This window comes from Carettochelys insculpta, chromosome 3 (assembly GCF_033958435.1).
Source record: "Carettochelys insculpta isolate YL-2023 chromosome 3, ASM3395843v1, whole genome shotgun sequence".
Lineage (NCBI taxonomy): Eukaryota > Metazoa > Chordata > Testudines > Carettochelyidae > Carettochelys > Carettochelys insculpta.
In genome coordinates this window covers 80,049,033-80,062,033 of record NC_134139.1, presented here as the reverse complement: position 1 = coordinate 80,062,033, position 13,001 = coordinate 80,049,033, and the positions used below count along the sequence as shown (strand labels likewise).

The window sequence follows — 13,001 nt, the reverse complement described above, 5'->3', positions numbered from 1 at the left end:
GAAAGTGTGCTTTGAGGTGGCCTAAGATGCACTCAGCTAGCATCTGGGCCCGACTGAGGTGGGCATTAAAGAGCTCCTGGCTTGGGTCCAGCTGGCCAGCGTAAGGCATCATGAGTCGCAGCCTGAGGGGGTAAGCTGCATGCCCCACAATGAACAATGGCACGTACACATCCCCAACTGCCAGCTCATGGCCGGGGATGAACATGCCCACCTCCACCCTCCAGCACAGCCGGAGCTGCGGAACACCCAGTTGTTGTGTGCCCAGCCCAGCCACCCAACATAAATGTCTGTGAACTGTCCAGAGTGGGCGACCAGAGCCTGCAGCACCATGGAGAAATATCCCTTTCTGTTTATTTTCTTGGCTGCACTATGGTCCAGGGCATGGAGCAAGATGTAGGTCCTGTCCATTGCCCTGATGCAGTTTGGAAACCCCAGCGTGACAACTCCAGCCATGACTGCATCCAAGTCTCTCATATGGATGACCCTCCACAGCAGGATGGTGTTGATGGCCATCACGACCTGCAGAGGGAGGGGACCAACCACACACATCAGCAACTGTGGGAGTCCCTGTGTCCCAGTGAGGTCCCCTGCCCCATACTATCCCCTCCTGCCTGAGCTCTCCAGGAGCCCCACCCCCATGAGGCTGCCCCCTGCCAGCAGCAGGACTGTGCAAGGGTGGTATGGCACGTTCCCCCCAGGAGGGGGCTTCTCCCCCCCAACTTCCCAAAGGTCCCCCTTTGGCAGGACAGGATCCCCCTCACCCCCACTCTGCCCCCAAGCCTAAAACTGTCTTATCTTCGTGAGGAAGGCCCTGATGGTGGACTTCCCCACACCAAAACCTGGCTTCCTACTCAGCAGTAGGTGTCGGGGGGTGTTCAGCCTTCACATGGCAACTTGACCCTCTTCCCCACAGGGATGGCGGGCCACAGCTGTGGTCCTCTCTCCAGAGAGTGGGACTGAGCCAGGCACAGAGCCCCATGGCCTTCCACATGCAGAAGGTCTGGAGCCACTGCTGGTTGTCCCACTGCCCCATCATCAGCCGCGCTTCCAGATTGGCCTGTGCACCCACGGGGGCAAGCATGGGCGTAACCATCTGGCAGCCACGGCGAGTTCCTCAAAAGGGGTGTCAGGTTCGCCCTCCCTGATGCAGAGAAAGACAGCTGTCAGGAGGCACAGCACGTGCTGCAGCACCTCTGCCCGGAGCCATCACAAGCCCAGGCCACTCTGGCACCCTGGCTCACTGGAAAGAACTGTCTCCCACAGAAAGCATGAAAGCCTGGGTCTAGCAACTGTGCTGTCCCTCACATAGGCACGGAACAGGTGTCGGGAGAGTGGGGGGTCCTTTAAGAGCATCTAGCGGTGGCCCCCAGAAGGGATTGCCAGCCATGCAAACCTGTCTGCCAGTGTTCCAGGTGGCCATTTTGCCAAGAGAGCAGCTGGACAGTCTGCAATCCACTACGCTGTCTGGCCCCAATCTGTCAAGAGAAGTTTTGTCAGAAGCGATCTTCCGAAACAAAAACTTCTGTCAACAAATTGCTCTAATCTAGCCATAGCCTAAGAGAATTACAGTTTTTGTTTATATATGCTAAAAAACGACTATATAGCTATTACTCACACTTTCCACAGACGTTCACTTGCTGGGTAGGACAAACATGGGCTATGTCTACACTAGAGATCTTTCGAAAGAAGCTCTTACAGAAGGTCTCTTCCAAAAGCACTTCTCTTCAAAAAGTGTGTCCACACGCAAAAAAGTGGATCAAAAGAGCGATCTGCTCTTTCTAAAGAGAGTGTCCACGCAGCCCCTGCTCTTTCGAAAGAGCATGCCAGGGATTGAAAATGAAGACTGTTCTTTTGGAAGAAGGGCCCAGGGGAGCATCTACACGCGTTTTCTTTCAAGAGAAGCTTTCAACAGGGGGCGCTCTTCCTGGAACAGGAAAGGAAGAATGATTTTGAAAGGAGTGCCACATTCTTTCAATTTACTACACTCGCAAGTTCTTTCGAAAGATTTCTCAAAAGAAGGGGGCTCTTTTGAAACATCCCATGGAGCGTCTACACATAAGAAGCATTCTTTTGCAAGTAAATCGAAACAATGTGGTGCTCCTTCTGAAATTGCTCTTCCTTTTCCATTTCAGGAAGAGCACCCTCTTCTGAAAGCTTCTTTTGAAAGAAAATGTGTGTAGATGCTATGCAGGGATCTTCTTTCAAAAGAACAGTCTTCATTTTCAATCCCTGCTCTGTTCTCTTGAAAGGGCGGGGGCTGTGTGGACGCTCTGTTTCAAAAGAGTGGATCACTCTTTTGATCCGCTTTTTTGTGTGCTGATGCACGCTTTCAGAAGAGATCTTCCGGACGAGGTTCTTTGAAAGATCTCTGTTGTGTAGGCATAGCCGTGTTGTGTCAACCCCAAAGGTCGATTATTCAAAAAGTTATGAGGGATTTACATCATCAGAAAAGCTCTTTTCCATCCTTTCTTACAACTTTGAACCCTATTCCTCCTGAAGTATGTCACATCTTTGATTGGCAATTGATGGCATGATTGAATCATAATGGTTGTGTAAAGACATCTTTTTGGTTATCATTAATAATATTTATTTTGGAAAAATATTTTAAAAATGAATTTCTGCATTAACAAAACAGTAAAAAAACTCAAATAACATTTGCACAATATTCCATAAATACATTTATATACAAAAAATATAGTCACATAGACCCGAAGTGCCTTTGTACATATTTACCCAAAAAAATTAAATTATAAAAAATGAACATCAAAATACTCAAGCTTTACAATTATCATGAAAATATTCTTACAGATTCCAAAAAATAACACACTTTTTTCACCTAGTAAAAACACATTTTAGTATTTAAAACAAACAAAAAAAAAAAAAAAAAAAGACATTGAAGGCAGTGTTTGTATCCCTAATTCAAGAAAAGACTGGCTCATAAGAATCCAAAATATACACTTCACCCAGTGCATGCTTCTTATGTAGTAATTAAGTCCGTTCATTTAAATATATATAGAAAAGCAACTGACCATAGTGCAATGATAAAATTCATAAAGGCAGTGCAACAGTTATTCTTGAACACAGATCCTTGCCTAGTGTCCATCTTGGTTTTTTTTTTATTTTTTGTTTTGTTTTGCAGTCACTTTGCTAACTTCAGTAGAGAACCAGCTCAGCCTGAATTTAGTTTTTCAGCAGCAGTCAGTGAAGGAATTTATCTCCCTTTCCTCTTTCAGCAGCATTCATTGGGGCATATCTCCTCTGAAATTGTTTTGACCAACAACTTTGCCATATCACTTTCACTTTACACCTGCAGAGAATTGAAAGAAGCCAAGAACAGAGAGGAACAAAGTTTAATAAAACATATAAAGGATCTCAGTGATGATGACATGGACAGAGATCTAGGAGTCTATCCATGGGTTAGGGCAGAGAAGTTTCCACAAATAAGGAGTAACTTATATATTAAAATAATACATCTGTGTCCCAGGTCTGCAAGCTCTCCGTGTGTAGAGCTCCCATTGAAGTGAATCATTTGCAGAGCTGAGCTTTACCATTTTAAGATGCTCTCAGTTTTATAACACTGCACAAGAAAATAAGCTCATAGGGCCAGATCTCACCAAATGTAAATTAATATGATTCCCTAAAAGACAACAGAACTGTACTGATCGCAACTACCTCAAAACCTGACTCAGCTATATATATATATATATATATATATATATATATATATATATTATTATTTTTACGGCAATTAGACACTGTACTAACCTCAGTTGCTATGATGCACTCATCTTTCTCTTCCGATATGACATACACCGACTGGTACTTGGTGTCCTTTGAGGTGGAGTATACTGATTCTGGTCGTTTTCTTTCAGAAGTATCACTAGTGAAGACAAAACCAACAACACAAAACAAAACAAAAACAAAAAGGTCAGATGGCTGCTGCTAGAACCAGCTAGGAAACATACACACCCTTTACAGTAAAATTGTTCACCCAGAGCTATTATCTAAACTGTACCTCTTTAGTGGTACTGCACTTTTCTCCTCTGCCTCTGAATCATATGTTTCACACTTGGCTTCACATTTGCTGTGTTCCTCTTTAACAGAGTCCTCATTCTTGAGTTCATGCACCAAATTGTAATCCACTGATGGGTATCTAACTTTGTACCCATTTTTATCAGAGTTATCACTCTGAAAGTCTATTTTCTTATTTGTGTTTTTAATCTGAGTGGCACCAATGACACTTATTGAAATGTCCTTTTCACGTTGGCAGTTGGCCAAGTTGTTCATGGTCTCCGTTTCACTCCTGCATGCATCAGGCTGATGGTGCCTCTTTTGTATTTTGAGTCTGACACAGACAACAATAGCAGCACACCCCAGCAACAGCATCAGGACCAGAATAATCCCAGCACATACTGCAATCCAAGGAAACTGCGCATTCTGACCTTCAGTGTACTTCTCAGTGAAGTCAACAATTACAGGTCCCTGAGGCTGTTCAGGGAGCAAAAACTGGCAGTTGAGTCCACCATATCCCCGAGCACACTCACACACGTAACGGTTGTTTCTTTCATGGCAAGTAGCCCCATTGTGACAAGGGCTGTGTTCACATTTGCTGACTGGAGCACTACAGTTCTTTCCATTGTATCCTGGGGGACAGGTGCAAGAATAGTCATTAATTCCATCTTGGCAGGTTCCACCATTCAAACAAGGAAAGGAGGCACAATCATCCACATTATCATCACAGTGTCTTCCAGTAAAACCTGCCTGGCACTGGCATATGTAGGAATTTCCAAGATCAACACACTGGGCTCCTGCAACATATTAAATATGACAAATAATAGGTATGGGTTTTTACAATGTCAAGCAACAATTCTTCAGCTTCACAGTGTACTTGCAATGATGAAAACCAAGGCCAAGACTTTTCTGAAGAGGCAAATATGGAATTAGGATCCCATTTCTAAAAATCCTAGCTCACTCTTAAAAGTTTTTACCTCTGTTACCAGTAGTAACACTTGTATTAGTTTTCTAAGCCTTCTTTAAAAAATAAACTTGCACCTTTTATTCGGTATACTTTTTTGCCTTTTGCTCAGCTTCATCAGGGAGACTGAGTAAAGTTCACATCTTGGTTTACATGCATTGGCCCAATGTTTTATAATTTGGATTGCAACCAATATGGAAGCATTAAAATAAAAAAAAATAAAAATAAAAAAAAAATCTTTATTTTAAATGAAAACAGCTCTACTACTGCTAAATAATGTCAATGGCACATTTCACCCATAGAGCTCAAAACAATTTTACAAAGGCATTTTTAAGGTACTGCTATCCCCATTTGTAAAATGTGGAACCTGAGATGCCAAACGCCAGACCGAAAGTCACATTAAAAGACAATACTATTTACACTTCAGAGCCCTATCATGCCATCAACTCCAAAGCGGGACACCTCAGTTTAGTCAATGGGGAAGTTATAGATAAAAACTGATGGGACAATTTTGCGAGGAGTTCTGCTTAAAAACAATGGATTACATTGGACTCCGATTTGTAATTTTATTTTTTATACAAACCCTAAATTGGGATCCTCAACTACCTGACAGTGTCCCTTTAAGAGACAAAGGAAAATAGTTTGCCTTACCATTAGCACAAGGACTGGAGCTGCAATAATCAATTTTCTTTTCACAGTTGAACCCAGAGTAACCCAATGGACAACGACAGCTGTATCCGCCATCAGGGTTGTCTGTGCATCGCCCTCCGTTGAAGCATGGGCCATCGGCGCAAGTCATAGCACTCAGCTCACAGTTTTTACCATAGAAGCCAGGTGGGCAGGTACAGGAATAGCTGTTTTCAAGATCCTATAGAAAAGACAAAATTCATTCAACTTAAATAATTTAAAAATCAAAATGCCTATAAAAGTACCTTTAGTCAATCGGATTTTTAAAATATCATTAACTCCTTTAACTTACCGTGCAGCTTCCACCATTCTTACAGGGATTGGCATCACATTCGTTGATTTCAATCTCACAGTTGGATCCAGTATACCCAGGACGGCAAGAACATGTGTAGCTTCCCTGGCCAGTATTGGTGCAAGTGGCACCATTCTTGCAAGGCTTATGATGGGTACAGTAATTAAGATCTGAAAAAGATTTAAAGGGAGACCCACAGCCATAAATACACGTACTAGTTTGCCGTTGTTACCTGGCTTGAATAAGGGGTACTCTAGAACAGTGTTTCTTAAACTATGTTCTGCAGAACACAGGTGTTCCGTGCACACCTTGCAGGTGTGCCATGAGCATTTGGAAAGATAGACTAACGGTATATATGTTCTGTTATTAAAACCAGATATGTTACTTCTCCATTGTTATGCTACCTAATTAAATTACTTCATTTTGTTTTTGCTGTATAGGTTGCTATTCGGTTTTGGGGTTTTTTGGTCTGACAATTTTTTTAAGACAATTTTCACAGGTCTGCCACATAAAAACATTATTGTTTGGTGTTCCATGGTCTCAAAGTTTAAGAAATGCTGCTCTAAAAAATGGTGTTATTTTCTGAAAGATGGTCATAGTCAACAATCAAGAACTTACCTTGGTTACAGAAAAGGCCACCCCAGCCTTCCTGACAGTTGCATTGCCACGGTTGTTGACAGGTACCATGAAGACAGCCTGGATATCGGATGCACTCATCACAATAACGGCCTTGCCACCCAACCCTACATCTGAAAAACAGACAGACAAAGGATTGTCAGATTTGTGTGTTCAGCAGTGAGAAATCCTATCTCAAACTCTGCAAAAACACCAAAGCAAAAACCAGGAATCAAGTTTCCTAAAAAGCCTTCGGTGATCCTTCATGTGGGAAAGTCACTGAGTCTAATTGTAGCACCAACTTTCATCATCCTTGACTACCTCTTTCGGTGCCTTAAACAGAGCTATTGTTCCAGGTATTTATTTTGTTTACTGTCATAACAAACAGCTAACCTTACACATACTGCTGTAAACGCATTATGTTAATATTAATGACAGTGATGTTTGACTTCTAGATTAATACTTTGATCTGGTATTATCTAGATTTCTCAAGTTACCATCTCCTTTGAAAAAAAATACTTAAACTAACCCTCAAATGACAGGTGTCTTATCTAAATCTTGAGCACCAATTCGACATTATGGACCAAAATGAAAATTTGAAAAAAAAAAAAAAAAAAGGGTAAAACCTCTGAAAACTTACTTGCATTCTCCAGGTTTGTCACAATACCCATGTTGTTCATCACAGCCAGGCAAGCAAATTGCTGCAGATAAAATATATAGATACATTAGCTCCAGGGCTCCTTCTGAAAAACACAGTTTTAAATTGTCCTCTGGGTCTGGGACAAACCCTTTTTCACAAGTTCAGTCAGTTAATAGCAGCAGAGTTAATCTCTGAAGGCTGGTGGAGTATTGATCTTGCTTAGTAACTGGGTACTTTACTTATCACTAGGGATGAGCATTCTTCTTAATACAGTTGCACACAGACAAAAGAGAGCTCACAATTGCTCCCTTCCCTACAGCCCCTCACCCCCCTTTCCTTCCCAATGAGGGTCAGAAGTCCTTTTTTCCAATTCTATGCACACCTCTTAATATCCCCAGAAAGTGTGTGTGTAGATAAGAGTGGACAGCTGGTGTACAGGGTGCCAGTGCAGGACAGCTGCTCTATTGTCTATTCTCTCCCAGCAGCTGCCCCACTGCAACAATACCCCCAACCTCTTGCAGCCAATCCGGGCTAAGACATGCTTCCCCAGCAGCCTATCCCTGCCCAGATCTAATCTATGGCACGCGCGTGATTTCTCTGCAAAAACTTTTTTTCTTATTCAAATAAATAAAGTCTAAAGTTCCCCCTCCCTCCTGAAAAGAAAAGTGGGGGGTGGACACAAATATAGTAAAGAGGTAAGCGGGACAGAAAGAGGGAGGGTGAAGGGGAAAAAAAAAAGAAAAAAAACTTCTGCTCATTATTTCGCCTGGTTATGGAACTCATTAAGCAGGCACTGCAAAGTTTTAATTCAACAAAGCTAGCTAGAGACAATGAAGAAAGAAAGAAAGATAGATAATCAGATTGTCTCAAAACTGGATGGAAAGGAGATGAGAAAGGGCATAAGGGAAGCAATGTGGAGCCTGGAAACCTCACTTGCTAACCAGAAAACTTTGTTTTTAACACCCAAGCCCTACTGCCTAATAAATATGTTATTTCATATACTTTAGCTGATTTTTTCACATGTCACAAAGTAGACTGTACTGCATGTACACACATTGATTCAGAAGAGAGGAGAAATATCCTGCTTGGTTACTGAAGAAGCAGTAACACGCAAAGATCAAAAGGTGCTGATATCCCTAACAATTCAAAGAAAAATGTCCTCTCCCTACACCCCCTAACACTTCCAATAGAAACATTAAATCCAGGGGCACTGCAACCATTTAAAGCCTTATCAGAAGTTCAAACCTTCCATTTACTATGCAAAATACGACAGTAATCACCTTACTATTCCCTAACAATGAGAATAAACTGGCCCTAGTTAATATCAAGTCATCTGAATTCACAACTTAGGCTGCCTTGCTCACTACCACATCTAAATTGTCGTCTTCCTATTACTTATCCTAGTTTGTCAAGTTAGCAGGTGGGAGGAGCCAGCCAGTAAGTTACCTGCCAATATATCAATCATTACAGGCATACACATAAATTAGAATGCTAATGTATAGCACAGTGGGGGTGTGCATTTCAATTTATCTGACTTTGACCACATCAGCTTCAGTCTGCCCACTGTTCCACTTCTGCCACGGATACATCCAAACCTGCCAGGGGGGCTCTAGCACCACCTACATTTAATGTTTGCAGTCCTTCATTTAATAAAAATCAAAAACACAAGCTGCCTCCATAAGGTTTCCTTGTTTCCCATAAATATATTTTCTCATCCAAAATTACACTGATCTGGGATACAGAAAGGTCAATGTTCAGCCCTCAAGCAGTGTCACATTTATGAGCCAGTATCTCATGATCTGCCAGGGCTAGAAATAATGCTCTACATGTCACTAGAGAGTATCTTGGACACCTCCTTTCCAACGGAGGTTTTAAGCCATGTTATGTTACAAGGTTGAAAGCTGTCAGACCCTTGAGTCTTGACTTTATGATTACTGGATAAGCTACTTCAGAGCTGTACAAGTTACATGAGTTACAAGTCCTCTTTCTAAGACCTGCAGCTCTTGTGAGGATACTCTGGCTTAGCAGTAGGAGGATGCCATAAAGAGTTCCAACAGGTTTCTTGTTTTGGTTTGGTTTTTTTTAACTTCTTGAAATGTTACTGGAATAATTTTTCTATACATGAAGTATGTAATGGCACAATGTGGCATCATAATGCCATTGGTGTAAGACTTGACCATTTCAGAAAACTTATGGTTTTGGTACTTCTGAGGAATGAGGTCATTCCACAGCTCCTGTCAATAAAACCTTTTGTACAGCACCATCTCTTCATACCTTCCTTCTACCTTGGGTTCTATTCTCATCTGCCACCTGAACCAATGCACAGGGAAATCAGTGGAATGTCTTCCATTGACTTCAGTGGGCATCTGAATGCGCGTGACTGTGGCCAGGAGAGATTCAATAGTCTTTCTTTGTGGACACTCACGCTCAGTGCAGTACTGGCCCTTCCAGCCTGGATTGCAGACCTTCTCTCCACGCTCTCCGCAAGTGAAGTGGCCAAAGGCATCATCCCTGGGACGGCAGAAGACAGAGCAGCCCTCTCCATAGTAGTGTTCATCACATACAAAGCGGTAGGAGTACTTGAGGTCAGTGCGGCCATTGCTGTGCAGGTCCTGGGACCACTCCTCCCCCACTGTCAAATGCCGTTGTGTGGCCAGGCGACTGATAAGGCGTTCTGGGTTCTCTGCAAAGAAATGGAAGAAAGAAATGTGATTAACTAACAGTGAGTCATGTGGGTGCAGTGGGAATAAACGCAACAGATTACCTGCAGGATGTCACAGGAGTGGAGAATTGTAAGTGATGAATGTTAAAGCCATGGACTGACAGAGTTCTCTTTCTGAGAACACTCTTATGAAAAGCAGTGAGAGAGGGCAAGGAGTGGCTATCTGAATTGAAAAAGAATGGAAAGTGAGCCTGAGAAGAAGCAGGCTTTGATTTAATCCTGGAAAATGATTTACACCAGCATATTTACCTGTGTTGAGGTCATCAGGAGAATCTGTATGCAGCGCTTCAATGATGAGAGAGAAAGTGCCCTGGAAAACAAAAATTAAAAAAAAAAAAAAACAACCCACACACAGAATGAGAATCAAAATCTGAAGTCAGCAAAATTGTGATCATAGACAGCAGCAGCAGCTGGAATGTATGTGCAATCCCTGACTCCAGCCTGTTTTCGCTTTTCCCCAGGGACTGGAAGAGCTTTTTGAAGACTTGTTTCCTGGACTGTTTTTTCAGCCTGTTAGTACAGGATACGGGGTTTTTAAAAGGGCAGGGAGGCGGTGGGTAGGATGTGAGGGCAGTTGCCATTAATCTTCACACTTAATTTCCCCCTTTGCATGCATTGGGAGGAGGGCTAGAGGGCCCTTTGGGAATGTCACGCAGGTTTGCCAATTTGCATAGCCCCCTCCAGGCACTGAAGTGTGTGTGTGTGTGTACGTACGTGTGTGGGATGGGGCGCTTAAGGACTTCCCCCCACTGGGAACCATACTTGTGCTGGAAAGAGATTGAGGGGGAGGAGACCCTCCCAAAAGACACCCCACCACTCCCAGTGGCCTCCATTCATCTGTCCGGGTCCCTAGCCAAACACAACCTGGCTGCAGCACCCCATCTGGAGGCAGCCAGTGCCTCCTGCTCCCTGATTCCCCCCACCTGCTCCCCGAACCCCACAATCTCCCTTCACACCCCCTCCTGCCCCTGATTTTCCCCCTCCATCCTCATCACACACACCCCCGCCTCGATTTCCCCTTACACCCTATCACACCCCTGCCCCGATTTCCCCCTACACCCCATCACACCCATCCCCACCCCTCATTTCCCAACACCCCATCACACCCCCACCTCTGATCTCCCCCCTACGCCCATCACATCCTCCCCGCTCCCTGCGCCTCCGCTCCCCCCATCACCACGCCCCCTCCCGGCCCGGCGCTCGCTGACTTACGGGCCAGGTGAAGCCAAAGGGGAAGCGGATGGGGTTGCTGAAGGCGGGCTCGGCGCCGCCGGCGCTGTCGGGCACGCTGAAGGAGTTGGCGCCCAGCACGGGGGTGATGGCGCTGCCGTAGGTGCAGGGCGGCTCGGGGGACACGCTGGCCTGGTAGTGCTTGAGGCACACGCGGAAGAAGGTCTTGCAGTCGCACGGCTGCAGCGCGGCGCCCGGGCCGCTCCCCCCGCGGCAGCAGTTGCGGTTGCCCAGCGGCCCCTTCTTATTGACAAACTCCTGCAACTTCAGCTCGAACACGCCGGAGCAGCTCACCTGTGGGGGGGGGGGGGGGGGGAGCAGCCCTTCAGCATAGAGCGGACCCTCCTGGGCGGGCGGCCCAGGCCTGCAGCCACCCCTGAGCGGGCTGGAGGCTCAGCTCCGCCAGGCAGGAGGCTGGCCAGCTGGCCCGTCTTTGCAGCACTCCCCCCAGCCTCCAGCTGGCGTTTCCTGTGCAGCGCTGGGGGCCATCCCCGTTTCCCTTGCATCACCCCCATCCCACCCCCAGCTGGCGTTTCCCTTTGCAGCGCTGGGGGCCATCCCCGTTTCCCTTTGCAGAGCTGGGGGGCCCATCCCCACCCCACCCCCAGTTGGCTTGGCAGGTGCTCTTAGCACAGCATTGAAGAGCGCCTTGCATGCACCCCCACCCCCTCCATCCACTCACCTGGCAGTGGCAAAGCAGCACAGAGAGGATGGCCAGAGCCAGCATGGACTGACCCCCCATGGTGGAGGCGAGGTGTCTTCCCTTCTTTCCCCCCGGCTCTCTTTCACGGGCAAAAGAGAAAAAGAAACAAAGTCTTTCTCAGGCAGCCTGGGGAGAAGCCACTTGTCCCGCTGGAGTTAGTGTCAAAGTTTACCTCTTTCAAGAGTCTCTTCTATTCGCTGGGGGTGCGTTGAGGGGCGCCCCTAGGGGGCTGGCAGCTCTCCCGGGTGTCAAAAAAGGGGGGCGGGCTAGTTTTTTAAGACTGGTTTGCTACACAACTTTGCTTCTCCTTTTCTCTGCCAATCCACGGCCGTTCTCCTGGCGCCTGGACCGTCTCTTCCCCCACCAGGCAAAAAGGAAAAGGAAAAAAAAGCCACTTAATTCCCAACACAGGCAGAGAAGAGGATTCCCGCGGCAGATTAAAAATCAGCGAGCTGGAAATCCCTGGAGACTAGGAGGAGGAAGCGGTAATTCCCGGTGCCTTCAATGGAGCGGAGCGAGAGAGCGGGGGGGTGCGTGTTTTCCGCGTGCGCGGAGCTGGCCCCGCGCAGCTCAGGGGCTGGGGGGTGTCACACAGCAGCAGCGATTTGCAGGTCCCGTTGGCCTCTGAGCCCCTTCTCGCAAGATGCAGAGATCGGTCTCGTGGTGGGTTGTGGTTTATTTTGTTAAGGCCGCCAAGCCAAAAAAAAATGTCAAAAATCAGAGACGGGCTAAATGCAAGCGATCTGCGTGCGCTCCTGGGGCTCTCCTTGCGGGCGCGTGAGCTTGGCTGGGGCTCTCTCCGAGTGTGAAGCACTATGGATCTGCCTCTCATCAGGCGCCTGCCTCCCTTATATCCAGCCGGCCGCCTGCATGGCTAATGAGATGCAAATGAGCAGCCCCCCAATCTGGCTAGAGCTGTCACAAAGGAGCCACTTTTCCAAACCCTCCTCTCAAAGGATCGCCAAATGGTCAGTGAGCTGTAAAATGGGCAACCCTCCTCCTCCTCCTCCTCTACCCCTTTCCCCTCCCGGCTCTCGCCAAACACGCTCATTTACATGCCTGCAAATTTGGGACCCGCAAGAATCCCCCTTCTCCGCTGGGGAGATGGTAACACCCTCTGGCAACAGGCACAGACGG

General features: G+C 46.1%; 1 protein-coding gene across 1 annotated transcript; it reads right to left on the bottom strand.

The window, feature by feature from the left end:
- Window positions 1–2,602: 2,602 nt before the first annotated feature.
- DLL1 (delta like canonical Notch ligand 1) lies at window positions 2,603–12,221 on the bottom strand. Its single transcript, XM_074988666.1, has 11 exons — window positions 11,844–12,221; window positions 11,144–11,455; window positions 10,181–10,241; window positions 9,635–9,892; window positions 7,210–7,270; window positions 6,573–6,703; window positions 5,955–6,124; window positions 5,627–5,843; window positions 4,016–4,808; window positions 3,766–3,880; window positions 2,603–3,307 (listed from the first exon to the last, which is right to left on the bottom strand). The coding sequence occupies exons 1-11, from the start codon at window positions 11,901–11,903 to the stop codon at window positions 3,302–3,304; spliced, it is 2,184 nt and encodes a 727-aa protein (XP_074844767.1). The 5' UTR covers window positions 11,904–12,221; the 3' UTR covers window positions 2,603–3,301.
- Window positions 12,222–13,001: the final 780 nt, after the last annotated feature.

Bases quoted from the DNA above. Each gene is read 5' to 3' on its own strand.
- DLL1 (XM_074988666.1), bottom strand. From the start codon at position 11,903: ATGGGGGGTCAGTCCATGCTGGCTCTGGCCATCCTCTCTGTGCTGCTT. The intron at 11,456-11,843 runs GTGAGTGGATGG...CCCCCCCCACAG, and splicing joins TGCTGCTTTGCCACTGCCAG to GTGAGCTGCTCCGGCGTGTT. The intron at 5,844-5,954 runs GTAAGTTAAAGG...TCTTTTCTATAG, and splicing joins AGAATGGTGGAAGCTGCACG to GATCTTGAAAACAGCTATTC.